The sequence below is a fragment of the Oxyura jamaicensis genome, chromosome 9, assembly GCF_011077185.1.
Source record: "Oxyura jamaicensis isolate SHBP4307 breed ruddy duck chromosome 9, BPBGC_Ojam_1.0, whole genome shotgun sequence".
Classification (NCBI taxonomy): domain Eukaryota; kingdom Metazoa; phylum Chordata; class Aves; order Anseriformes; family Anatidae; genus Oxyura; species Oxyura jamaicensis.
Genome location: NC_048901.1, coordinates 16,306,492 through 16,333,001, shown reverse-complemented (window position 1 = coordinate 16,333,001; position 26,510 = coordinate 16,306,492). Strand labels below are relative to the sequence as shown.

The window sequence follows — 26,510 nt, the reverse complement described above, 5'->3', positions numbered from 1 at the left end:
CTCGTCCCTGTGCCAGCCCCGTCCCGTCCCCATCAGCCCTGCCGCCGGGGCGGGCTGGGGGCCGGGGCGATGCCAGCCTGCGCGGGGGCGCGGGGACATGGACACGCGCTGTATTTTCCGCTGCTGTTTCTGGTCAATAAAGCACTGGATATGCCAGGGGCGCACGGGGCCGTGGATGGGGATGGTGTGGGGAGAGGTGGCAGCGGGCACTGACCACGGCACCGTGGGATCATAGAATTATCGAGTATCCAGAGCTGGAAGGGAGCCACGAGGATCGTTGAGTCCAGCTCAATGGGGGAGACGCACGGGGCAGGAGCATCCTCCCCATCCTCGCAGCACCGGCTTGGCGCAGACACCCGCACGCTTGCTGCCACATCTCCTACAAGCACCTGCCTTTATTCAACATCAAGCACGGGGACTTGGTGCCCGGTGGCCACCGCATCCCAACGGGGAATGCTCCAAAGAGCTGCCACCATCCACTGGGGCACAGGGGTGGAAGGCTGTGGGCCCAGCAGAGCCCACGGGCACGGCGGGGCCATGGGGTCAGTAGAAGAGGGGCAGGAACAGGGCAGGAAGGAGCAGGGCCAGGGGGGTGGCGTGGGCTGGGGGCGCGGCGTTGCGCTGGCGGCAGTCGGTGTAGGGCTCGAGGCAGGCGGCGTAGGCCATGACGTGGGCGATGTAGGTCTGCTCCTGCACCCCGCGGAAGAGGTGGGCCATGGGGCCCTTGGCCAGGATGGCCACGTCCTCGCCCCCGTGGGACTCCGAGGCGAGGGGCACAGCGGACTGCTGCATGTAGTCGTAACTCGCTGGGGGACGGAGAAGGGGGTGAGCGGGGAGGTGGGCCCCATCCCCACCCCACCGCCCCACCACGGCCCCGAGCACTCACCAGCGATGGTCTCATTCACATCAGGACGGTTGGCGCCCACGTAGCCCGGCCCGTTCCCGTAGAGGATGGATGTGTAGCTCTTCGAGTCGTTGGCTTTTAGGGGGGCCAGGCCTGGGGAGAGGAAAAGGGGGGGCAGGTTTTCAGCCCTGAAACCCTCACATCACCATCCCGGAGCAGGCAGAACCTGGGAGGGGGCTGTCCCTGCTCTCGGTGCCCTACCGAAGATGGAGACGCCACGCAGGAGGTAGCCACCGAAGGAGAAGACGTGCGAGTGGTCGGCGGTGACCACGGTGAGGGTGTCCGCCTCGTTCGTCAGGGTGCTCGCCCGGCTGATGGCTTTGTCAAACTCCACCGCTTCCATCAGCGCCCTCTTGGCCATGCCTTCGTGGTGCCCGTGGTCGATCCTGCCGCCTGCAGACGGGTGCTTGTGGGGGATCGGGAACCAGCACAGCCCCACAGCACCCTGCAAGGTAGGCCCTGCCACCCGCCTGGGGACCCCAGCCCCGACTGACCTTCCACGAAGAGGTAGAAGCCCTTGGGGTTCCTGCTCAGGATGGTGATCGCCGCCTCCGTCATCTCCGTGAGTGATGGGTCCAGGGTTTTGTTGCGCACCGGCTCGTACTTCATGTCCATGGGCTCGAAGAGACCTGGCGGAGGGGACACGGTTGGAACAGCCTCGGCACCTTAAAGAGTCCCAGTGGCTGCCACGTCCTGGTGCAGGGGACATTTGTTACCCATCAAATAATTCACTTTGGTGTCCGCCGCGGCGTTCAGCAGCTCTGTCCTGTTCCAGACGTAGCGGGCGCCCTGCGGGTGAATCCCGGAGGGATCAGTGATGCCTGGCCCCATGCCTGGGGGGCGGTGGGCAGACGACTGTCCCCCTCCACGTCACCCACCTGCCGTGCTTGCAGCCACATGTCGATGAGGTTCTGGTTATCTTTGCGCATCCCTTTCTCAGTTTCTTCGTTGGGATACTCGGGGTCCGGCGTCCCCGCGGGGGTCATGTACTTCCGACCGCCGCCCAGGATCACCTTGGGGGGGGACGAGATAGGCACCGTGTCCATGGCGATGTCCGGGGGGGGGGATCTTCCCCTGCTCCCCCCCATGGGTGAGCACTCACATTGATGTCCACGTTGTGCACCAGCTGCCAGGCGATGTCCTTGCAGCCCTGATCGATGGCATCCTGGGGCATGCTGGCATCCGCGTACCAGTTGCGGTCCACCACGTGCGCGTAGGTCCCCGAGGGCGATGCGTGCTGCACCCGCGTGGTCGTCACGACGCCCACCGACTTCCCTGTCCCACCAGACCCCACCATGGAGCCCCACACCGCTGGGAAGCCCCCAGTGCGACATCCCTTCTCCCCACCGCCCCGTGCCCCACGGTACCAGCTTTGCGGGCTCGCTCCAGCACCGAGATCACCTCGTTGCCCTTCGTGGTGCTGCACTGGGAGTAGCGGGCGGCGGCGCTCACCCCCACCGTCTTGTAGTTGCTCTTCACCCCGCACAGGTAGGCTGTGGCCGTGGCTGCGCTGTCGGGGACCTGCCGGTCCACGCTGTACGTCTGCCAAGGACACGCAGAGCTCGCTGGCACCCCGTGCCCTGCTCCTGCACCCCTGGGTGCTGCTGCGCCAGCAGCCCCGTGGGCATCACTGTGACCCCATGCTCCGCACCCAGGGGACTTACCTTGGAGAGAGCCGTGTAGGGGAAAGAATCCAGGGCAAGGGGGGTCTCGGGACCCAGCTTCCCCTGCAACTGCCCATTCAGGATCCGGGTGGCTGTGATGCTGGGGATCCCGAAACCTGGGCGAGCAGCGAGGGTTCTGGTCAGCCTCCAGACCAGGCGCCCCCTCTGCCCCCCGCTCCGTGGTGCGCCGGCTGTGCTGGGCAGCCTGCCCGCCGGCGGTGCCTGGGGGACTCACCATCCCCGAGGAAAATGATGAGGTTTTTGGCTTCGCTTGTCCTGGGCTGGACCTTGAAGCTGGCCTCGATGGCCGCGGCAGCCTGCTTGTTCCAGAAGGACGGGTTCTCTTCCTCGACTGGGAGGGGGCAGCACCCGTCAGTGCCAGGGCACCCAGCCCTGGGCGTCCCCGTGCTCGGGTCCCTGCTGGGCTCCCACCCGTGGGGGGACCCCCATGGGGGAGAAGGTGCATGAACCCCACGGGTCAGGGCGCTGGTAAAGGCGGGGGGTGCCCATGCGGACTGCACCCACCCAGGAAGGCGGTGGGGTGGCAACAAAAAGGGACGCAGTGGGAGGAACTGGCTGCCAAGTGGGATGGGGACAAAGTCACAGGGGTACAGGGGCTACAGGCACCTCACGCAGCCCCTCCTCGGCCCAAAGACCAGCAGGACCCTAACACCACAGGAAAACCATCTCAAGGTCCCCCAGGAAGCAGAAACACCCCCCTGCTAACCCTCCTAGCACCCCTCCACAAGCCCTGCACTTTGGCCAGCACCAGGGCAGCCAGGTTGGCACCAGACATCCCAGGACACCCACTGCAGCCAGCCAGCTGCCTGTCCCCATCCCAGTCCCCATCCCCATCCCTGTCCCTGTCCCTACCTGGGATGACAGCAGCGCCGAGCCCCGTCCAGAGGCCCAGACAGAGGGCGAGGGGTGTCAGGAGCCGCATGGTGGGATCTGGGCACCTGCAACCCCCGCCGGCAGAGCCTGCCTTTCTTGTAGACCTCGGGGGGGACTTTGGACCAGGATCAATCTTTGTGGGGTTCGGCATTTCTCAGATAGCCTGGCGCCCTGCCAGATGGTTAGCACAAAGGCCGTGGGGCTGGGCCACCGGCACCTCATCGTCACCCCACCTTATTGCTGGGGCGGGGGGGCACCACCGAGTGCAACCAGAGGGACGCGCGGTGCTCCCGGCGGCTCCGCTCCTGGCCAGCACTTCCCAGAGCAACAAAGGCACGGATGGGGACTGAAACGCCCCACACAGCCCTTGCTGGGACAGGACCAGCTCTCATGCCCCAGCAGCTGGCTCAAAGCTGCGCAAACTCCCTGCTTCAACCCTAGGGGCACATGGCAGCCCTCACCCTTGCTTCTTCTCCTTCACCCCAGTGCCAGTCCCAGGGGGAATAAGGGGCCACAACCCGGGGAAACCGAGGCACGGGGCAGCTCCTTAGGAGGCTGCCACAGCTGCAAACCCTCACAAGGCAGATGAAGACAAACATCCCGTGTTTTATTGCATCCCTCGAGCCCAGCCACAGCAGGGACCGGGCAGCCTGGGTTGAAGCAGGGCTCGGTGGGGGTCTCTCAGCCCCCCACCATGTGGGCAGCCACGCAGAGGGCCAGGAGGGCGAGCAGGGGCTGGGGGGAGCCCTGGGTGCCACGGGAGGCCCTGCGGAGTGCCCTGCACTGGGGCTCGGCGGCGTAGGGCTCGAGGCAGGCGGCGTAGGCCATGGCGTGGGCGATGTAGTGCTGCTCCTGCACCCCGTGGAAGAGGTGGGCCATGGGGCCCTGGGCCAGCACCACCACATCCTCCCCGCTGTGGGTCTCCCAGTCGAGGGGCACGGCCGCCTGCTGCCTGTAGTCCTTGTCCTCTGTTGGGAGGGGAGCAGGAGAACTGGGGCTGGGGGGAGCTGCCATCACCCCAGTGACACCCAAGCCACATGGTGGCACCGGTGCCCATAGGACGTTGTCCCCCAGCCCGTCCTTTATCCCCCAGCAGGCTCCTACCCACGGCGGGGAGGCTGGCGGCTGGGCGGCCCCCATCACGGACGCTGTAGCCCGGCCCATTGCCGTAGAGGATGCTGGTGTAGGCTCGCTTGTCCTTGGCCTTCTTGGGGGCCAGCCCTGGCACGGGGAGCAGGGAAGGGCACTGTCACCCCCTGGCTCAGCCTCCGGTGGGGGGCACAGCAGGGGGTGGGAGCAGGGATGCCAGGTGCTTGTCCCCGGGTCCCACCGAAGATGGAGGAGCCGCGCAGGGTGTTGCCCCCGAAGCTGAAGACGTGGGAGTGATCGGCCGTCACCACGGTCAGGGTGTCGGAGGGCGCCGTCAGCTCCCCGGCCCGCGCCACCGCCCGGTCCAGCATGACGGCCTCCATCAGCGCCTGCTTGGCCCGGCCGCTGTGGTGGCCGTGGTCGATCCTGCCACCTGCACGGGGAACGGGGCCGTCACCGCCTCAGCACCCCCTGTCCCAGTCCCCTGGAGCACCCACCCGCTGCCAGGACCCCCTCCCGCCCCCACCCAGGGTGCCCGCACTCATCTTCCACAAAGAGGAAGAAGCCGTTGGGGTTCCTGCGCAGGATGCGAATGGCTTTGTCCGTCATCTCCACGATGGATGGGTCCGTGGAGGTGTTGCGGTTCAGCTCGAACTTCATGTCCTTGGGCTCGAAGAGGCCTGGAGGGGGAAAGAGGCCGGGGGCTGCTTCGTGCCCCCACCAGGGTGACATTGCCGGCAGTGAAGGCAGCGATGCTCTTACCCATGAGGTGGCTCACGGAGTCCTCATCGACCGCATCCAGGCCCTTCTTGTCCCAGACGTAGCGGGCGCCCTGCCAGCCAGAAGAAAGCCGATGGCGATGGCACGTGCTCCGTGCCCGGCCGATGGCGATGGCAGCGCGTCCCCTCCGTGGTACCTGCTTGGTGCTGAGCCACTCGGCCACCAAGTCGCGCCCGTCCCTCCTGGTGCCGTTCTGAGCCGGGTCCTCCAGGTACTCGGGGTCTGGGGTCCGTCTGGGCGTCATGTACGCCCGCCCGCCGCCCAGGATCACCTGCGGGGAGCGGGGAGCTGCCAATGGCACGCGGGGCAGAGCGCCGAGGGGTGCAGCCCCCTCCTGCTGTCGCTCACGTTGATGTCCGTGTTGTGCACCAGCTGGTAGGCGATGTCCTTGCAGCCGTCCCGCAACGCCTCCTTGGGCATGTCGGCGTCGGCGTACCAGCTCCGGCTGACCGAGTGCGCATAGGCTGCCCCGGGGGACGCGTGCTGCACCCGCGTCGTCGTCACGATGCCTACGGACTTGCCTGCAGCACGGGACAGGGTTTAACGGGGTGCCTAACTGTGCTGTGCCGGGCTCTGCGATGGGCTTGTCCCGTCCCCCCGTACCCGCCAGCCTGGCCCGGTGCAGGACGGAGTCCACCTCGTTGCCGAAGGCGGTGCGGCATTTGCCGTAGGCGGCCGCCCCGCTCAGCCCCAGCGTCTTAGCGTTGGTCTTCACCCCGCAGAGGTAGGCAGTGCCCGTGCCGGCGCTGTCGGGCACCTGCCGGTCGATGGTGTAGGTCTGCAGGGCAGCGGCGGTGAGCGGGGCCCGGGGCAGCACGGCTACCCCCCCGGCGCTGTCCCTCTCACCTTGGCCAGGGCCACGTGGGGAAAGGTCTCCATGGCCAAGACGCTCTCCTCGCCCGAGCCACCGGCCAGCTGCCCCTTGTAGATACGAGCTGCCGACACCGTGGGCAGCCCCATGCCTGTGGGTGTGGGTGACAAAGGGATGGGGTTGGGGACATTCCTGTGCTCCCCAGAAAATGCCCAGGGCTGGCCACGGCCACCCGATCAGGGAGCCAGCCCCGTCCTCTCGCAAGCAGCTTGAGGACAGCTTTGTCCTCTGGGTGCTGCTGAGCCCAGCCCCGCAGGGGACACAGCACCCGGTGTCCTGGTGTCACTGTCCCCGCAGCTCTGAGCTGCTGGCCTCTGGGAGAGGCCACGGTGGCCCTGGGCAGCCAGGCCCTGGGACAGCCGAGGGGAAGGAGGTGACAGATGGGGAACTGCTGCACTCAAGGGCACACGTCCTGTGGGTCCCCAGCCCCAGGCACTCACCGTCACCCACAAACAGGATGATGTTTTTGGCTCGCCGTGCAGCTGGCTGCAAAGCCAGGGCCGCCTCCAGCCTCCTCCTGGCCCCTTCGTTCCAGTAGCCCGGGGTCTTCTCGGCGTCTGGAGGCAAGAGCAGAGCCGGGGGCGTGCAGGGACCTGGAGACCCCCCCCGTGTTCCCATCCCCATCCCTCACAGTCCCCTTCAAGCTCTCACCTGAGGCTGCGGCGGTGAGTGGGGCGAGGAGGAAGAGGAGGAGGCAGGTCCCGGGGGACAGCGGCCGTCCCATGCTGCCCACCCCGGGTCCCTCCCTGAAGGCCACCTGTGTCCAGGGCGGGGGGGTGACAGCCCTTTATGGTCCTGCCCTGTCCCGCCGGAGGGCTGAGCCCCTGCTGCGGGTGAGACGATGGGCTGATAACATTCAGGGACATCTCCCAGCCCTGCCCTCCCAGGGTCCCCAGCCTTCCCTGGGGGCACCCGTCCTCCCCTGGCGAGGCAGGACCTCCACCCTGCCCCCGGGGAGCTGGGTGGCCCTGGGGCAGGCGGGGTCCCCGAGGCTGTGCGAGTACCTGGGGCTGTCCAGCAAGGAGCAGGGAGGAGGGGACCCTGGGGACAGGCAGGGCGGGCGCAGGGCAAAGGGCTGTTTTTGCAGACACGCTGGGCTGGGCTGGATTGGTCTCGTTTCCCAGAGAGACAACGCGAGGAGGGGATGCCGGACTGAAGGGTAGGGGAGGACACCTTGCTGTTGGTGTCAGCGTCCTCAGGTCCCCTCTCCCGGGGGCCACCATCCCGTGGTGCCTGCTGCAGAGCAGGGGCACAGCTCGGTGGGGCAGGAGAGCAGGAAACCCGCAGAGGAACGGACTGGTGTGACCCCGACTCCTGTCAGCATTTTGGGAGAGGTGACACAGGGCTGCCAGGGTCATGGCACACAAACACACTCGGGATTCCAGTAGCCCAGCTCCTGGTACCACAAGTCACTGTGACAGCCCGCCAGCTCTCAAGGTACATGCTGTACCCAGCCCTGATCCACCCCAGGGCCCAACCACCCATCCTGACCCGGGTAACCCGGGCTCAGCCAGGTCCCTGCTGCGGCAAGAGGCAGTTGTGTCCGTGCCAGGGCCACATCTGTCACCACTGATGATGCGGAGCAAAGTGCGGTGCCCGTGCTCCTTCCCTTCCTGGCACGATGCAGCCGCTCCCTCTCCCAGAAATCGATCCCTCCATCGGTCGCTGCTCAGGCTGCCCGGCCCACGGGGTGATGAAGCGGAGGCTGACGGAGCAGCGAGCAGCACAGGGACAGCGCAGCAGACGGATGAAGCGCCCCATGAAGCCGTCCTCACCACGCAGCCATTGTTCCCTGGGCTGCCTCGAGTGCCTGGAACGTCCCCAGCTGGGGAGGAAGGCAGCTGAAGCTGCATCCTCCCTAACACGTGTGCACGTCCTGCACACACATCCTGCAGCCCGGTGCCAACCCATGGCCACAGGGAGCATCAGCTCTGGGGGCTGGCATGGGATCTGGGCAGGCTGGGGACGCAGGGACCAAGAGATTTTGGTGCTGGGCTGTGAGGGCTGGGTGCTTCTCTCCCACTCAGCAGGGAGAAGCTGGGACATGGCGCGTGCTCCTCGGTGTCCCGGGACGATCCACCTGCGAGTGCCACAACGCGCCGTGCCGGCAGCAGGCGAAGCGCGGCCTCGGGCAGGCGCAGAGCCCGGGACAGCCCCGGCTCGAGCCGAAGGTCCCCGTGTGGGATTAGGCTGGAGGCCAGGGTGCAGGAGGCTGGAGCAGACGCCCAGTGACTGCCAGTGGGGGCTCAGACTGAGGGATTAGCAGCCGCAGCGCGGGCCGGGAGCACGCACCGTCTCCCTGATCCCCACCTCCAGCTGAGCAAACACCAGGGCTTGGATTTCGCAAGGCTCTGGGATGTGACAGCGGCACAGGAATCCCCAGGAGATGAGTTATGTCAGGATTCCTGGCTGGAAAACGAGGCAAAATAAAACCTGCACACAGTCCCAGCATGTCTGCTGACCTGGCTTTATTTCCCGATACACAGCCCAGCCAGGAACCCTCCTGTGCAGCCCCTCGGCTCCCTCCCCATCAGCCCACCCGGGGACGAGCACCCAGTCTAAAGCAGCCCTTCCACTCCTGGGGACACTGGTCCCTCACCCCAGGCACCCGCAGTGGTAAAGGCTGGGCACCCACTGCCTTTAAAAAGAAAAAAAAAAAAAGCACAAAGCTAAAAATATCTTTTGAGTAGAAATACTCTGTCTGGGGAAAGCCCTGGACCCTGCTCCCAGCCCGCCAGGCTGGGTTAAAATCCAAACCAGAAATAAAACGACAACGGTTTTAAAAATCAAATCCCCAGACTCCTCGTGGGTCCCCTCTGTCCCCCGCGGGTGCTGGTGTGGTGTTGGGGATGAAGCAGCAGGAGCAGCGAGGCCGGGCACGCTCACTTCTCTGAGCCGGGTCTCTTGAGCAGGGCGCTGTACTTGAGGGGGACGCCCTCTGACTTCAGCACGACCTCCACCAGCGTGAAAATGGTGATCACCTTCAGCAAGGGCAGAGAGAGAGAGAGGAGAAGGTTTCTCAGCGGGCTGGCATCAGACCAGGGTTTGGTTTGAGTCGCGCTGGCTTTTGCGCCTGTGCTGCGGCACCCGCGCCGAGCACGGGGCCGCACGCAGCAGCTCCGAGAGCACCACAGCTGCGTGGTGCAGAGGAACCCAAACCAGGGAGCCCAAACCCAGGGAACTCCAAACCAACCGAAATGAGCCTCCCAAAACACATCTGCACTTAGCCCAGCTTGGTCAGGCCCCGACTTGTCCTCTGCGTGCTCGGGGCAGGAGTACGGGTGGCTGCGCCCTTGCCTTTAGGTCCCCAGCTCCCTAACGCCCACCCGCGTCTCGCCGCAGAGCGCACGGCATCGCCCAATGCAGTGGCCTGGCCGAGTGCCAAAGGCGAGCTGCGGTGTTCCCAAAGGACACCGAACGTTTTCTCATCATCCCATAACGAGGGAATGACCGCCCGTGCCTGTACAGCGAGAGAAGACCCGGAAAGGGGGCCTATTTGGTTGAGAGGGATGCGAGGGAATGAAGACTGGAGAAAATCAATTCTTCCTGCTCAGGAATGCGCCGCTGCCTGCCGCCGCCTCCCTGCCCTCCATCCCCCCCAGATCAATCTCTTCATGCAATTGCGCAGATTAGAAACGTAAATCATCGATCAGCTCTGCTCCCAGCGTGGGGATAACGGGCCGGCCGGGCCGGCGGGCAGGGGATGCATGTGACCGCCGCGGGGCCATGCCCTGCAGTGTGCAGGCTCAGCCCCCGCTCGCTGCCTGCCACGTCCCCGGGGTCCAGTGGGGCCATCGCTCACGGCTTTTAGGGAGGAGAAGCAGGCACGGAACCACCCGGGGTAACCTTGTCCTCCCTGCTCATCCGGCGCCTGCTGCTCCCGATTCATCATTCCAAGCAGGAGAACCTCAGCGAGGCTTAAATGCATCAAAGGGGTCAGCGAGGAGCGAAGCCCAGGGAAATCCTTCTGCAGCCGGCTGCGCACACCGCCGCAGCAGCCCCCTGCCCAGCGCGGCTGGCAGGAGCACATGGGGGCAGACCCCCGTGTCTGGGGGGGGGTCACGTGGACATTATCAGGGCTCTCCCTTGGCAACCCTGCCTCGTCGTTTCGCTGAACTGCCAAGGAACAGCATGATTTCACATCAAACATCACGGTCTTAGCTCTGCCTCGTACTCAAGCCCTGGTGATCTCCTGAAGTCTGGGGGCAGAAGGAGGTGATGTGTGGGGCGGGGGCCCACGTCTCCCCTCGGCAGTGGGGTGGCCAGCCCAGAGCCCTGCCCGGTTTCCTGCAAGCAGCCTTCCCACCCCTGGCTGGGGTGAGCCAAACCGGGAAGCAGGTGTCCAGGGCTGGGGCCAGGCAGGAGCAGGGGGTGCTCGGTGCCGCGGTGCCAGGGTGATGGCTCCCGGCCTTCAGCGCGGCTCCTGGGCAGTCTGGCTCATCACAGGGCTGTGGGTTTATTGACACGGGGATCTGCTGGCTCAGAGCATGCTCCCCAGGGAGGGCTCTGGTGTTTTCCTAGGAGCCGTGGAGGATTCGTGGAGGAATTTTCCCTATTGCTGAGTGTTTGTTTACCAAAATGGGCCCAAAATGTGCATCATTTTTCTTGTGGGTCCCTGCTAGGGTGTAAGTGATACCCGCTCCTGAGCTGGCAACATCTCCCCTGGGAGGGAAAGGATTTTCCAGGACACTCGTCGTGTCAGCTGGAGGGGTCAGCCTGGCCCTGCATGGGGAGTCCTCTCCAGCCAGCCCAGAGCCCTCAGTGCAGGCCAGGGCTGAATTCAGTCCTCCCACCCCCCCCCAGGCCAAGATCAAGGCAAACAACACAGCTGTGATTTTACAGCCACACCAGACAAAAGTTGGCAGAGAGGCACCACTTAATCAAGCCAGACAAATGCGATTGCTTCCTTTGATTGAGTCACCAAGTTAATGGGTGACAGGGACACAAGAGAGAGATTTCTAGATGTTGTTAAACCATTTGACACTGCATCTCAGGAAGTCTGACTTTCAAAAAAAAAAAAAAAAATTGCTCCTAATTGGGTCTCAGCCCTATCACACGGGCAGAAACCCGATGGCAGGGCTGTGCCAGCAAGGGGGCAGGGTCTAGACAGGAGCTGCCTTAGGTCTGATCTTACTTAACATCTTAATTGATGGTCTGGAAGAAGCAAGTAAACAGCACGGTAATTAAATTCATGGAGGGAACTGGAATGGGAGGCAACACACACAGTAGATAGGGCAGAGTCTGAAGGCAGTGGTGGGGTCAAACGTGGGGGCAGAGATGGGGTGGAGGGGGCTGGGTGCAAGCCCTGCAAGGAGAGGAGATGGAGGCTGACGTTGGGCTCACTGGGATGGGGACACATAGGGACAGCAGGACCTGACTGCACATGGGGCAGTCGTGCCTCCCAGACCCATCCTCATGAAGACCATGGGATCCATGAGTTGCACACAGCTTCCACGCATGCCCCATGGTCTTATTAGTCTGTCCAGTGCTGCGGGGTCTTACCTGGGACACGGATTCTTGCTCCGGCTTCTCTGGCTCCCACATGAGCGTCAGCTCCGGCTTCCTCCCCACCTTCTGGAAGTGGAAGCCCAGCAAAGGCAGTGCCTGCAGGGAGGGAGCACGTTAAGAGCAGCCTGTGGCCCCCAGCACCCTCATCCCTGCTTCCCCCTCGACTGCGGCTGTGATGGGAACGATGCTGCTTTTGCCCAGCACGCTGCATAAAGTCCTCTGCAGCTCTGTAACAGCCGGGATGCAGCAGCCCATGAGTCTGAGCTCAGCACGTAAATCAGGAGCTGCTGCGATACACAAACAGCCTATAGATCATGCTGTATGTCCTGTTTAAAGATGTCATTGCCAGCCATATAACCAGGTTATTAAGAGAAGCTGCTGTCACTAACCGCAGGTGCTGGCCTACAGCAGTGCTGTCACAGCCCCAGATATACCGCGTGATTAAAGAAAATGAAAATCAGCCTCTCTCCCTTTCTTCCCTTCAGCCCCACGTTGATCTCTGTCCTCACAAATCTGCCTTTATCCCCTTTTAACAAGACTAGATCACCCGCAGCACGCTGCAGCCGCCTCTGGTGAGGCAGCGAGGCACTTACGTTGCAGTAGATGCGCTTCTGGACTCCAAACTTCAGCACCAGGACATCGAAGGCCTCGTTCAGGACGCCCATCACCATGGCCTCAGACTCCAGAGGACCGCACTCCTGCCGGGAGACAGCGCGGTCACTACACCGCGTCCCCACCCGGCTGTCCCCACGGGGAGCCCCATCTCACTGTGCGGTGTCTGGGGGAGCTGAGCGATGCGCACGCAGCGTGTCCCCTCTCTGCTGGCCTTCCCCCGGCCAGTCGGGGAGCCAGGCAGCCAGGCAGCCCTCTGCCCTGGTGGTCTAGGCTGAGCCTTCACGGGGATATTCAACAAACACCTCAGGGGAAGATGTTCCCGGCTCCTACCCTGACGAAGATGGCAAAGAAGAGGTCAGCGCTGAGCTCCTGCACCCTCTTGGAAGCCATCTTGCGGTCGTTGCAGTGGTCTGCTTGCCTCTGGAGGGCATCTTTCTCCAGCTTGATGGGGGCGCTGGCACCTGAGAAGGAGACGAGCGACAACATCAGGCCCATATTCCCTCCTCCAGTGATTCCCCACAGCAGCCTGGACCCAAATACCCATCTCCCGTGTCCCCGCTCGCCGAGGACACCCCCGTGCCAGGGAGCTGCCCGGTGGGACGCAGACCCCAAGCACCCCGCACCCGTGGCAGGGACCCAGGAGCCCTGCCTGTGCGGGGGCAGCCACCCCCTCCCCTCGCAGCACCCAGAGCACCGCGGCACCCACCGAGCGAGGCGGAGAGCAGACGGTGCACGATGACATCGGCGTAGCGGCGGATGGGCGAGGTGAAGTGGGTGTAGAAGGGCACGTTCAGGGCGTAGTGGCGGAAGAGGGTCTCGTCCTTCAGGACGCCGGTGCAGAAGTACAGAGCCATCTGGAAGGGGCGAGAAGCAAAGGAAGGGGGTGAGTGAGGACGGTGGATGGGTCCTGCGTGAGGCTGGGGGGGTCTCAGGCTGTGAGGCAGAGACAGAGCTGCTGATGGCCCTCACCCGCTGCTGCGGTTGGGCTGCAGAGAGACAAGGCGGGTGCTGCAGGAACTGAGCAGCACGGGGGGTGAAGCCCCAGCAAGCAGTGGCTGCCAGCGGAGCCATGTTCCCTGTGCTCCTTGTGCAGCGCCAGGCACCCTGCGGGGGTTCACCCTGGCTCACCCCAAGGATTGCATTGACCTCCAAGCCACACATGGATTTAAGCAGCCTCCTGCTTTGACTCAGGCCGTGGGGCTCTGTCACAAACCCCGTGTGTGCAGAGGAGCAGAGTGAAGAGACAGCACAGCTCATCCTGTGCCCAAAGCAGATGCTCTCCCTGAGCAGCTCCGTGCCAGCCTCTTTGGTTCTGGGTCTGGCCACAGGCTCTGCACACCCATCACCTCTGCTTGGAGAGCCCCAGGGGCTGGGATGAGCAGCTCTGCTGCCCGAGGAGGAGGAGGAGACAGCCCCGCTGCGATCCCTGCTGCTTCATCCCACGATGACAGCTGGGAAGCCGAGCGGCTAGACTGCCCAGCTAAACCAACAGCCCTGCGCCTTCAGTGGGAAGCTCCCCTGGCTGCACCGCCCCTGTTATCACACACGTTGCAGCTTTTATTTTCACATCTGTGAAATACCAGCCCTCGGGGCTGGGAAAACAACGGGGCCGAGCCCAGGCGGGGAGGGGAGGCTGCATGGGTCAGGGGGGTTGCGGAGGGGTCACGGCACAGTGGCAATTGAACGAACCCGTTCAAAAATCAGAGCAAGTGATTTTAAAATAAACAGGAGTAGCCAGCTCTGATTACAGAGCCGTCCTGGGATCCACGGTTTGGGCAGCTGCATCCTTGGTTCTCCAGCCCAGCGGCGCAGCCAGCTCCTGCTGAGCAGCTCCGCACTGATCCGGGCAAGAAAATAAAGCAGGTTAAAAAAAGCAGCATCGGTCCCGGCCTTATTATGAGACCCAAGAGCTGGGATAGGAGCTGAGATGGCTGCCAATTTCCACAAGCCCGAATTAAATTGTTTCTGATGGACTTCACCAAGTATGGTCTCCACTCAATTAGCTCGGCTCCCTCCAAACGAGGCTCTGCGCGGTCGAGCAGGGACACATGCTAGGCTCTGGAGGCTGCTGCGGGGGAGGACAAGTGCCCTTGTGCTGACAGCGCGGCGTTACGGGGGGGTTACAGCCACTGCTGCCAGGCTCCTGGGCAGAGGGGAGGAAGCTCCCCACAATGCCAGGCAGGCAGGGAGGGATGTCCAGAAGGCAGAATGCACCTGTCTGATAGCACGGGTCGAAATTTTTGCTATGAGAAGCCACTGGGAAGCGCCCATCCCTGCCCTACGCCCAGCAGAGCAAGGCACCCTCCGTCTCATTTCAAGCTGGAAAAGATGCTGCTTGCTTCTTCCCAAGAGATGTGCTGGCCAAACCCCGCTGCTGCTGGGGCCAGGCCTATTTCTGACACCCTGTTGACAGCTCACGACCCTCACCGAGGCTACGAACAGCTTGGGGACCGCAGCAAAAACACTCCTCTGATCTGCGGCAAGGTTACGCGCCGCAGGGAGCCCAGTCTGACACCCGTCTGATACCTGTCCTCACCACCACGACAGAGCTATCCGGTGACACCAGCCCGACACAAAGCAGATGTTTTCCCATTAACAGATTTGACTCGCAAGTGGTCTCCAAGCCGGGGGGCTGATTGCTGCGGTCCCGGGAGAACCGTGAAATAAATCAGCCTCAGCCAACCAGGGGCGGCTTTGCTCTTACGGACAGATTGAATCCCCGAGTGACTGAGCCCCTGAAAAATTATATGTCGCTGCTCTTTCATCTGTTACGAGCCTCCTGGAGCGGCAATCCAGGCGCTCCCGCAGACACACGCGTTACCAGTTGCTCCCCATCTCCTCCTCCTCCACGAGGCCTTGACCACCAGCACGCAGCAAAGACGGAAGACGTGGGGTGATGTGAGCACGGGTCCAACCTGTGGGCTGCCTGTTACAGCTGACGTGGCTGCAGCCTTGTCCCTGAAACACCAGCTTCATCACTGGGGGCTGAGATGTGTGCAGGGACATGGGTCACCCCTCGGCGCCCCGGGCTTCTCCATGCCATCTGTCACGGCGATGGCTCAGCTCTCGACACCGGCACGGGCTCGGCATCTTCACGCTCTGCAGCTGCCAGCACGCAGATCTCTGCTCTCCCCCATTAGAGGCCATGGAGACGGGCAGGATGGGGCTGGTTTTCCTTCCCATCTGCTCCAATTCCAGGGCAGACAGCAAAAAGCCCTCTTCCCAGGGAAAGCTTCCACTTGGTGGCTGCCTGCCCCTTCCGAGGGGCACTGACACGGCTTTGCACTGCCCATCCTCTGCACTTAGCAGTAGGAACAACAGTGGGGATCTCAATTGCTCGGGGTTTTGGGGGAGCTGTGAGTGCTTGCCCACCAGTCCAGCCCACAGCGAGTGTGGTCAGGGAACAGGGACCTCAGAGGACAACACCGTGTCTGTCACCAGGCAGCCCCACAGTCCTTTACAGAGTGGAGATCCTACAGGCACACCGCTGCGCACACGTCCTGGATCAGATTGGGAAGTGGCCCCGAAGATGGGAGGGGAGCGTCTGTTAACCTGGCTGGTGGCTTTGGGCAAGCCTGACACTCCATTTACAAACCAAGCAATGCCTCAGCTAACGGCCACGTGCATGTGCTCATCCCAGGATCAAGACAGATTTCTGCTCCTTCTGGCTCACGCACAGCTTCCAGCAAGAAGAGCATCCCATCGCACATCACTGCCACCTTGCTGGGGATGCGGGCAGGCAGGAACAGCGCTCACCACCCAGAGGCTGTCCTGCAGGGCCGGCGGGCTCAGCTGCAAACTGGGTTTGGGCTATTAGGTGAGCGTGCCAGACAGCAGGTCTGCCAGGAGAGAGGGGGCTGTATGGCACACCTGAACACAAGGGCACCTTCATCTTCTGAGGAGGTGTGAGCCTAGTTCCTGCCAACATCCCGTGTCTTGTGGAGTATCTCCTCTACAAGCTCCCTCTCTTATTTCTTTTTCTTCCCCAAACTGTTACCTACTCCCCAGAAGACTTCATTTACCGAGCCTTCATACGGCTTCACATACTGCTTGAACTTGTTAAGACGTAGCCCTGTGAATGCAAGAGGCACCTGGAGGTATTTCGGAGCACACCCGCCACCTCTCTGACCACAGAGAGAAGATCTGAGCAAGTCATTGAGTCCCAAAAATCTCATCACCTCCTCCATGTCAGCGCAGAGCCAAGTTCCTTCTGCCTTGCTCGTGCCTCCCAGCCAGCGGCTGGGCTTGCTCCAGGTTTGCACCACAGTCAGCAGGACCACGGAGGGACCCCAAGGAACGCACGTCACCTGTTAGCACCTTCCACCAGCAAAGGAAGATGTGACAGAAGGGACCAGGACAAACCAAGGCAGGACACGGGATCTGGGACAACACAGCCAGCTCCAGAGGACACTACCTACAAAGCAGCACTCCTGAGCTGAGCACACACACGAGGAGGTGATTTGCTGAATGCCTTTGGTCCCCAGTTCCGCTTGCAAGCATTAAGTCACTAAAGTACAGCAGGACTTCAGGCAACTGCTAATGAGTAAATGGAGCAAATGAGCTAATTTAGAAGAGTGACAGTGAAATGAGCGATGTTGGGAAGATGATTCATTCCTGCAGCGATCAGCAGGCCACAGCAGAGAGACCGTTCCAGCAACATGCCCCTTTTCCCTGTGGGGTAGGACTTCCCTCAGAAGAGGCTGCACTATGCCCGGCTGCAAATACAGAAAGGCAGACGCTTCATAAAAGCTTTTTTTTTGATGGTGATAAGCACCCAAGTAAGTGTCCTGAGCTGCAGATGCATCAAACATGGCCATCACTGGGAGCAGCACAACAAGCCTCCACTGCACAGACCTTTACAGAAGGTTTCTTGGCCTTGGGGGGAGACCAAAGGGTTTCCAGAGCTTTCCTGCTTCTAAGAGCACACGGCTGGTACCAAACTGTGATCTGTGGCCAGTCCCACAGCGCTGCTTTGTTCTGACTCCTGAGTCCTTCTGTGGACAAGAAGCCCGTTTGGATACTGCAACATGAGGGGCTGGCACGAACACGAGCCAGCTCTTCATGGTGCCCGCTGGGTCCTTGTGAACCTGCTAGCATCCTGCATGTAACTTCCACGTGTGAAATGCTGCAACCCCAAAGGGGCACTGCGGGGCACGAGGAAAGGCTCAGCCTGACCCTGCCATCCAGTAAAGCTCTGCTGCCCGGGGGATATCCGCAATGCCAGCTGCATGGGGCTGAAAGCACTGGGGGGAAACTGCTGGGAGCCCCACAGCACTGAGCTCGGAATCCATTCGCTCTCCTGCAATGAAATGATGAGCTACGACAATGCAGAAAGGGCCAGGGTGAAGATGGAGCCACAGCAGAGAGCCACAGCAGAGAGCCACAGCAGGTGTGTCTGACAGCATGGTGCGGGTCTTACCTGCATGGGCCTGGAGAACATGTTGGTCAGCACTTCTTTCCTGGCTTCGGAGTATTTGTCAGCCCCAAATGTTTCATTTAAGCTTTTCTGGAGGAGAAGAAGAGACAGTTTTCAGAGCTGGGAGGTTGTGGCAATAGGGGGAATCAGACGGATCGTACTGGGGAGAACAGCAGCTCATCGGAGCCCAAATCCTCTTTTCCCTGCAAGTCCCCTCATATAACAAGGAGCACACGGAAAGCTGGGTTGTGCTCTGGTCCCATCAGATAGCACAGCCCCACCGGGACTGCACACAGGGCTTCTGAGCACTGAGCCACCTCACGGGGCTGCAGGCAGGGAGCACAGGGACCGCTGGTGGCCGTGCAGCATGCAAAAGAACTTGTAACCCGTCTCCTGACCTGTGTCTGGCTCCCATCCAGACACCGAGAGCTTCAGCACACATGCTAATGGGACTCTGGGGAGACGTGGGGATGGGAGGTCACCACCTGGGGCTCCCAGCAAGGAAGGGGCTGCGAGAGTTCAGAGCATGGAAGAGGAGCTGAGCGCGCAGCCCCGTGTCTGCTGCCATAGCTTGGTCACAGCCAGCGAGCGGGGAAAGCAGTCCCAGCCGATGGAGGGGCGTGAGGGAGGCCAGCGGGGATGTGATTAACGGAGGATTATCCACAGCCCAGTTGCAACGAGTAAAGAAAATCCTGGAACCTGCGCTGTTCAGCTGGAGTTCAGCCTCGGGACAGAGGATCGCTCCGATCCTTCCCATGCTGGCTGCGCCTTACCTTTCCCAGCACTGCTCTCCGGTCCTTCCCATTCCCCCTTCCCTCCCCTCCCTAAGATGTCCAGCAGTCCAGACAGAAACACCTCCTTTCAGAGCTACCTCCCCTGTGATACAGAGCAAGTAACCCGCCCAGGATCTCCCAAGAAGGCAAAGAAAGGAAATCGGGGTGTCCCAGAAGGTGTCCCTGCACCGAGACATCCTTCCTATTGCCCTACTTTGCACAGAGGGGAGGAACTGGGTGACTTACAAGGCCTTCTCACCCTTCTCCAAGCTCAGCCTGAGCAGGACAAGCTGGGCCACCCCTGCTCAGCACTGGTGGGGTCAAGAGCAAGGAAGGAGGTACTTTGTTTTGGCATGGAATAGCTACTGGCTCGGCTTGGACTCATCCAGCAGAGCTTGGTGGAGCCTGGGGTGACTGCACGGGTGCTTTTTGTCCTGAAAGCCCTGCCTGGACCTGGCACTGCTGCTCTCCTTCCTCCCCTTCACTCGGCAGCAATGCTCTCCCACCAGTGCAGCAGGGGCTTGAAGGATGGTGGCCTCTCAGTGCTCCTCGCACCTCTGCCTCGAGGAGGAACAGGGAGAGACAGGGCAGGGGATAAACCACGCCTTGCAAGTACACCATCACACAACCACCCCCGCTTCGCCCCTGCAGTCCCCGCCAGGCCAGCGCACGCACATGCAGGGTCCCCGCGGTGCTGAAGTCGATGTCGAGGCCGACTTGGTTGCAGAACTCCATCAGGTCTTTCAGCAGCTTGGTCTGGGGCGGCGGGTGACGGCGAAGCAGGGCCTGCTCGGGGAAGGAGCGGTAGATCTGATGGGCCACGGCCATGTTCGCCAGCAGCATGAACTCCTCGACCAGCCTGCAGCAGGAGAAACACAACCCCGGGTGCCGGTTAGAGAGGGGGTTCCCCTGGGAAGCGAAGCCATTTATTAGCTACTGGCCAGTCCAGAGCAATGGGGACTAACAGGACACGGGCGGATGAGGGAGCAGCTTGCAGCGGCTGTTAGAAAGGAAGATTAGATGTGAGACTGCAGCAAATCCCCCCCCCAAATTCTCACTTTCTAGCAGCGGTTTCCCCCGGGGCCTCGGGGCGGCCTTTCTACCGGTACAGGCAGGCAGAAGTCAGCGATAAATTGACAGCTTAAATTAGGATAAAATAATCTCCCTTTAGGTCATTGTATCTCCTGAAATGCTCGACAAGCAAAACAAACGCTGTGCAAGAGATAGCACGGAAAACAAACACGCGCCGCTGTCTTCTCGGTCCAGAGAAAACAGCGTCTCGCTGTTTCCATCCCGAGACCGACATGTGTGGTCGGGGCCCGCCACGCAGCCCTGCCTTCCTGCCGTGCTGTGCCGAGATCCCTCCGGCATCCCAGCAGTGCAAGGACCTCGGGTGCTTCTTGGTGGGACCTCCTGAGGGTTTCTCAGGCTGGGTGAGCTCCCCCCTTCTGCCTCCAGACTCACTGAGCGGAAATCCCCGGGGCTGCACGCCGCAAAGAGAAGCAGCCCCAGCGCTGGGGATGGGCTGTGGAGCATTACGGGTTTTGCTGCCCGCTGTAGGGCCGTGCCACGGGAGACTTGTTTTAACTGGGCTCAGATAAACAACGAGATGTGCTTAACCGGGCTTCCTGCTATTTGCTGCACGTATTCCCAAGGCTCCTAACCGGCCCTAATTGCCAAAAAAGATAATAGATTTCCAGAAGTAACCTCAGGCTCCACGCAATGCCCAAGCGAGCTATTACTGATGACGCCGGCCCAGCCCCACTGCCGCCACACAGCAGTTTTGTAGGGCTGCTCCGGGGGATCTGGGATGGAGCTGGTGTCCTGCAGCCCCCTGCCCCTGCCGGGGGCATCACCCCGGTGGGATGTGCAGGGCGCTGCGCTCCCGGGGTACGTGCTCCAGCTGCGATGCGCTCCCAGCCCGGGAGAACGTGCCAAAGACTCAGAAGAGAAAGGAAATAATTAATGATGAGCCCAGCGGAGGAATTAGCACACGCTGGTTGTAATCAGCAGTGGAAAGGCTCATCTTTAATGGGAGGGAGCTCCCTTAACAAGAGCTTTGTGGGCTCTCCCAGCGCTGGGAAGCTTCTTGCTGCCGAGAGGCCAACGTTTCAAAGCCTTTCGGGAGGGCAGGAGGGACAGGCTGTGGCACAGGCAGTGCGGGGAGGCACAGCCTAAATGGGAAGGGACTGATCCCATCCCCTAAAGCACCAGCTGAACGGCAGATGCTACCAGAAGGTCATGGGCTGGGGCAGCGCGGTCAGCGTGCCCGCAGCCCTGCGCAGGAGTGCTGGGGCCGTGCGTGCTTGGGATGGGCGACTTCCAAGAGGGCCGAGCAAAGCTCTTGCTGCTCCTGTGCAGCTAAGCCAGCAGATGGCAACATCGGTCCCTCTATGGTCACCCGCGCCTGGGGGCTGTGGGACAGCATGGCCCAAGGGTGCTGGGCACCCCGCTGCCCCAGCCACGCCGTGCCCAGGGGTGCGTGGCCAGCAGGCTGCAGCATCCCCGTCTCGCAGGAGCGGCTGAATCCAGCAGTTCTCACCCAGGCACTGTGCTCGCAGACAGCAGTAGGGACCATGCACACGCTTGCAGAGCCCAAGGAGACCTGAGGAGGCCTTTCTGCCCCGACCCAGCTCGTAGCAATGAGCAACGAACGGCACGGGCTGCGAACAGATGCACACAAGGGCAAAAGCTGCCCATGGGGTGCCTGCGCCTTCTTCAAGATGCAGCCTCGAAGGAATGAGTTGCAAAACCATTTCTGAATACAAAGCAATGAACACCTGCGAACAGGATCTCCTCTTTGCCACAGGCACCATGTGCTTATCTCATGTCCTGGAGATGAGCACCACCAGCAAGTGCTCAGGCAGCCCCTGTGGTTCTTCTTCCTCCTGGTGCTCCCAGGTGTGAAGCCTTTACCTCCTACCTGCAGCGACACTTAGGGCTGGTTGCAATTTTCACCTGATTAATAAGTTTTGTTTTATCATTTTAGGGCTTTGGGCTTTTAAACCTTCTGGGCATATCCTCGTTCTGCCATTGCATCTGCTGAACTGAAGCTAACACCTGAGAGCCTTCCTGTCAGGGACGCTTTGACACCCAAAGGAAAACCAAGAGATTTTTCCTCTGCAAAATCTCTCCCTCTCTGTTCTGCACCCCCACACCTGGAGAATCAGCTCCCAGGCAGCATCAAAGACAGCCGGCATCGAGACGAGGTACCTGGCGCACGGTTGGGTTGACAGCACGGGCAGGAAAACCTTACTGGGAAGCACCCACGAGCTTTGGACCCATGGCAGGGTGCAGGGGATGACCACAGAGATTTGGAGTTGAAAAGCTCCTCATCTCATTCACTTGCCCAGGGCAGGGGCAGGCTTTGGGAGACACAGCTGGGGTTTGCCCTCGCGAGGAGCGGAGAACACAGATGAGGTGAAACACAGAGGACACTTCCCAGCTCTAGGTCATACAGGGGCCAGCACCGGCTGTGATCTGCACCAGCAACCATGCTGCCACCCCGTAACTCATCGGGAGGTCAATGACAAGAGGGTTTTCTTTTTTTCTTCTTCTTCTTTTTCTCAGAACAGCCGAGCTTGGAGCTTGGCTCGGTGCGGCTGGCAGACAGGAGCGCAAAGAAAAATATTTCATGGCTAAAAAAAATGGAGACAGAAAGGCTAGTCCATCTGAATGTGCACCGAATGAATCCCATGTGAAATGCAGCCTAACGCCATCGCTACAGTTTCCTCTGGATTAGCTGAGCTATCCTTGGCTCCCGCCTCCATAAAATCCCATAAACAATCTCATCTGAACTTTTGCCCTTTCCGTGCTCATGCGAGGTTTCCTCCGCTGTTCCGCAGAGCGGGCCGGGGGCTGGCAGGTGGCTGTCCTTCGCGAAGGTGCCTGCAGATACCAGCTGTCCCGCTCGCCCGGGCTGCAGGAGGGAGCGTTTCCAAACCTGTTCCATGCATCATTTAGCTCATGCACATGTGAGAGGGACGGGAGGGAGGGGTGGGACGGCTCGAGAGCTCTGAAACGTACATAAGCATCTTCTGCTGCTCTTTCAATACCCAGATTTTGCTTATGAATTATGGGCTCGGTGCAGGAGTTAGTGGGTGAAACTCTATACCCTGCCTTATGCAAGAGGTCAGCCGGAGTGTATGGGTTTCTAAAGAACTCGCCTCCGAGTCTCAAACGTGATCAAAGCGTGCCAGCTCCTACAATCCACCGAGACTGCAGGCTTCGGAGATGGTCTTAAAACACAGGACTCGATGCTTTTCAAAGCACCTTAAATGATGATGGCCACGGCTCCTGCAAGGCAAATAAGCACCTACGAAACCACCCAGCTGAGAAGGACCGACGACACCTCGACAGCAGCCCCAGAGCCAAGCTGCTGGGCTGTAACTCTTCTCGTACAGCTCCTGCCAGAGCCAAGCATCCGTGGGACATGGAGAGAGGAGCTGTACATTCAGACCCTGGAGCTGCTTTAGCTGCTTTATTATCTGCTCTGCACAAGGTTAGCTAGACCCTTTCCAATCCCTTGACGTCAACCTTGAAAAACTACTCGCTGAGGATGCGAGTTGTTTTGTTGACGGCAAATAAAATACTGGCTTCTCATGCCAAAGCTCTACAGAGCAAAGCAGGGCAACTAGCTGTTCGGCTGCTTGCTTCCATGGCAATGTGGCCAGGCTATCCAGCAGCCATCGAAGTGCCCACTCTCCATGATTAACTTGACAAATGACATTAGCTAAGCAATGTTCGCCGCATGGAAGAGACAAGAAGTACTTTGTTTGCAATCCAGTAAGTGCAGGAACAAGGCAGGCAGCTTGATTAAAGCAAAGTGACATTAAAACATCTGCCCCGTCCACCAACCAGCCTAACAGACCCCCAGGCTTCAGAGCAAATGACAGCGAGGTACGGCTGCACAAATGAGCCCAGCTCTTCCCCCATGCCTTCTCCTTCACTTCCCTCTTCTTCTGCAAGATGTAACCGCTGGCTGCATCCCTGGCAATGGAAGTGTTCTCATAGCTGAGGCACAGACACAGAGATAACCCAAATCACCACCTTGCTCTCCCACCGTAGGGTTTTTCTTGCTTTTGGCAGACTGGAGAAGTTGGTCCCCTCTCCACACGTAGCTAGCTCACCGGGGCAACCTGCTCCCAAAGGGAGAGATCTGAACCGTTCTGAGCTGGAGTCCAGCCACTCAGGTGAGCTGCCACCAGGTAAACCCCAGCATCTCTCCAGCATCGCAGACCTGGGCCAAATGTGACCGAATCATTTCCGCAGAGGTTACCAAATTTCTTTTCCCTATCCGACTACAAAACCCCATCTGTTAATTTCCATCCTGTCTGCCCTCAAAGCATTTGCTCCCCCTGCATGGGGAACAAATGCTTTTGCTGTACAACCCCCTTCCCAAGCTCTGTGTGACTGTGCAGATGAGATTTCTGTCCCTGCTCTGTGCTTTGGCCAGACATCAGGGCCTCTGGTTTCTCAGCCCACTGCTACATGCCTGCTTGTCAGCTCCATGCCGGATCCAAACAGGGAGAGGGCAGAAGAGCTGTGAAGGCATCATGCTTGGTTTGCATTTGAATCAAACAGTGCCATGGGAAGCTGGTGCACAGAAAAGGAAGCCCTGGTCTGTTCATGCGTATCTGAGCAGGCTCTAGAGACACTGATGGATACAGATCCCCTACCGAGGGCACTACATCACTGAGAGCCCCCCCTCTCTGCTGTCTTGCAGGGGATTATCGCGGCAGCGCAATCTCATAACAAACAGATCCACAGCCACCTCCTGGGAATGTGACTCTAAATCCTGCTGTGCTCACCATGAGAAAGTCACCTTCTGCAAAAGCCTGCGAGCAGCACTGCGCACCACAACGCACCCAAACAGCAGCAGCTGCCAAAGGAAAGTGGTAAACAAACAGCATCACAGTTCTCCACAACACATTCTCTCCAAAGTGCTAAGTCCAAAGATGTTGAATATGGTACGACTTTTTCTTTGGCTAGTAGCTGGACTGCAGCTTGTGATGGCCCTTTTCCATGCAAAATCCAGCAAGAACGGTGTACCGTCCTCCTGGTGACACTCTGCCTACCCAACAGAAGCATCTTCAGCCATGCATTGCTGCTTCAAGAGTTATGAAAATTAAATCCCCTGTTTTCCAAGAACTGGATCGCAGCATTATACATGAGCCTTGCCATGTTGGTGTGGAGATCACTTTGCCAATGACAATGGCCAGAAGACCGAAAGCCCTACATTTTTGAAAGAAAAAGGAGTAAAAGGCAAGAACACCGGTGGTTCCTGGCCTGATGAAAGTCATTTGTGCTCCTTTCTCAGCTAGTGGTAGCCTTGAACAAAGCAGAGCTGAATAACGGAATTACTCCACTTTCTGAGATTGCTCAATTAGCTCTTGGTTAAAACTGTTAACATTGAAACTTGATGAGAATAGCAGCTCTGAGGCAGTTTCAGATTCATTTCTTACTAAGCTAGAATGGCTTTTCCCTCTAATGAACTCCCTTTCCGGGGTATAATGAATGCCCTTTTTATTAGCTATGGTGCCTTCCCTGTAATGGATGCCTAGAACACAAATGCACGAGAGGGCTTTCTGAATACAAATGCCATTTGCTGGCCACTCTCGCACCTTCAGACTGGGAATGCCACGATACCACTCCCTTCACTTTATCCAAATTAAGTGCGCTACAGTGGAAAACTTTAAGCTCCCAGTCCTGACGCTGGGCCACTGAAGGCATTTGGCATGATTAGGAATTAATTGCTTAAAGCCTGATGTACCAGGTTTGCACACGGGGATTTAAACCGCAAGGCAAAACCTCAACCATTTGCCTTATTTCCTTTGAAATTATTGACAGGGCTTTACACAGAAGAGCTGACTTCATCTGGCAGCACAATGTCAGGCCAGACGTCGGAGCGCTGAGGACAGCGCAAGCAGCCGCAGGGCCTTCAGCGCCTCTTGGTACTAGGCCGCACCGATGGCAACCGCTCTCCTCCTGGCCTCTTGCTCCTCAGCCTTGCCTGAGATCTGTGTGAAGGGGATACAGGCAAAGCCTGCCCCTGTCCCAAAGCCCCCCTGTCCCATCTTGGCCTAAGTGGTGAAGGAAGCGGCATCTAACCGAAACGAGACTTGCAGAGGACGTGGTCTCTGCAGGCTGTGCCTCTTCATTAAATGTTAATATGACTGCAGTGTGTTCCTTTTCATGCAAATTGGCGACAACCTTCAGAGTCCTGGCATGAAGCTCAAGTGCCCTTCTGTGCCAAACAGCATCTTCAACTGCCACAGGCCAGGGAGGGAAGCGTAGAACAGCACCCACACGCTCAGCCACACAGGACATGGAGGCCTGGCTTCAGCAGCTCCTTCGGCCCCAGCTGCAGCGGTCTCCAAATTTTTCTCAGGACTACCAGATTTCTGTGGTCACTGTGCCTAAGCATGTCCCTGTGGGGAAGATGATGTAAAGGGCCCGCAGTCCCTGTGTTTAGCTCCAAGAGCTGTGCAGCTCGGGATTCCCAGGTCAGCTTCCCAAGGATCAAGATCAGATCAAGAGAGCCACTGGCTCATGGAGATCTCATGTCCCAGAGGAGCCCCAGAAGGATGGTTAGGGCTCTGCTCGCCCTCCGCAGAGGGGGATAACTGGTGACCACTAATGCACACAACTAAATGCTGTGTTCAGCATTTAATGTTCTCTAATGGGTCTTTCTTTAATGGGTCTCGTAGGGGCAATCACCACCTGGGCTGGAAAACCTCACTTTCAGGAATACTTTAGGATGCTGCCCAGCCACCCAGAGCCTGAGCAGGGACCCAAGACAGTTTTCTCCAATCCAAAGGAATTGCAGGTGGAGTAAAAAAAAAAAAAAAAAAAAAAAAAAAATCAGATCTGGGACAGCAACTAGGAGAGGGAAAATACCCTACCATAGCAGGACTGAGGGCTGGCGGTCCACATTCCTGAGATGTACAGCTTGATAGGTGACTGGCTCTGAAAGCAGACCTTATGACAAGAATAC

The 26,510-nt window shown here is 59.8% G+C and overlaps 3 protein-coding genes across 4 annotated transcripts in view; all 3 read right to left on the bottom strand.

Annotated features, from left to right (window-relative positions):
• Positions 1 to 488: 488 nt before the first annotated feature.
• LOC118171608 (intestinal-type alkaline phosphatase-like) lies at positions 489 to 3,739 on the bottom strand. Its single transcript, XM_035334835.1, has 11 exons — positions 3,442 to 3,739; positions 2,804 to 2,920; positions 2,569 to 2,684; positions 2,272 to 2,446; positions 2,007 to 2,179; positions 1,783 to 1,917; positions 1,621 to 1,693; positions 1,399 to 1,533; positions 1,106 to 1,297; positions 887 to 997; positions 489 to 806 (listed from the first exon to the last, which is right to left on the bottom strand). The coding sequence occupies exons 1-11, from the start codon at positions 3,611 to 3,613 to the stop codon at positions 544 to 546; spliced, it is 1,662 nt and encodes a 553-aa protein (XP_035190726.1). The 5' UTR covers positions 3,614 to 3,739; the 3' UTR covers positions 489 to 543.
• Positions 3,740 to 4,121: 382 nt separating this feature from the next.
• On the bottom strand, positions 4,122 to 6,977 carry LOC118171604 (intestinal-type alkaline phosphatase-like). The gene is made up of 11 exons (XM_035334829.1): positions 6,854 to 6,977; positions 6,643 to 6,759; positions 6,178 to 6,293; positions 5,935 to 6,109; positions 5,680 to 5,852; positions 5,468 to 5,602; positions 5,314 to 5,383; positions 5,099 to 5,231; positions 4,793 to 4,986; positions 4,567 to 4,683; positions 4,122 to 4,430 (listed from the first exon to the last, which is right to left on the bottom strand). The coding sequence occupies exons 1-11, from the start codon at positions 6,924 to 6,926 to the stop codon at positions 4,144 to 4,146; spliced, it is 1,590 nt and encodes a 529-aa protein (XP_035190720.1). The 5' UTR covers positions 6,927 to 6,977; the 3' UTR covers positions 4,122 to 4,143.
• A 1,663-nt stretch (positions 6,978 to 8,640) lies between these two features.
• Positions 8,641 to 26,510, bottom strand: part of DIS3L2 (DIS3 like 3'-5' exoribonuclease 2) — a 187,540-nt gene continuing 169,670 nt past the window's right edge. For both annotated transcript variants that reach the window (XM_035334655.1, XM_035334656.1), the window contains 7 exons: positions 19,190 to 19,373; positions 17,745 to 17,831; positions 13,032 to 13,179; positions 12,656 to 12,786; positions 12,304 to 12,408; positions 11,705 to 11,806; positions 8,641 to 9,183 (listed from right to left, as the gene is read on the bottom strand). In XM_035334655.1, coding sequence (XP_035190546.1) covers positions 9,085 to 9,183; positions 11,705 to 11,806; positions 12,304 to 12,408; positions 12,656 to 12,786; positions 13,032 to 13,179; positions 17,745 to 17,831; positions 19,190 to 19,373 — 856 coding nt within the window. In that variant the 3' untranslated portion in view covers positions 8,641 to 9,084. The remainder of the gene's footprint in view (positions 9,184 to 11,704; positions 11,807 to 12,303; positions 12,409 to 12,655; positions 12,787 to 13,031; positions 13,180 to 17,744; positions 17,832 to 19,189; positions 19,374 to 26,510) is intronic.

Bases quoted from the DNA above. Each gene is read 5' to 3' on its own strand.
- LOC118171604 (XM_035334829.1), bottom strand. From the start codon at position 6,926: ATGGGACGGCCGCTGTCCCCCGGGACCTGCCTCCTCCTCTTCCTCCTC. The intron at 5,232-5,313 runs GTAAGAGCATCG...TTCCCCCTCCAG, and splicing joins CTCCGTGAGCCACCTCATGG to GCCTCTTCGAGCCCAAGGAC. The intron at 4,431-4,566 runs GTAGGAGCCTGC...CCCTCCCAACAG, and splicing joins CGCCAGCCTCCCCGCCGTGG to AGGACAAGGACTACAGGCAG.
- LOC118171608 (XM_035334835.1), bottom strand. From the start codon at position 3,613: ATGCCGAACCCCACAAAGATTGATCCTGGTCCAAAGTCCCCCCCGAGG. The intron at 2,447-2,568 runs GTAAGTCCCCTG...TGTCCTTGGCAG, and splicing joins CCTACACGGCTCTCTCCAAG to ACGTACAGCGTGGACCGGCA. The intron at 1,918-2,006 runs GTGAGTGCTCAC...TCCCCCCCCAAG, and splicing joins TGCACAACGTGGACATCAAT to GTGATCCTGGGCGGCGGTCG.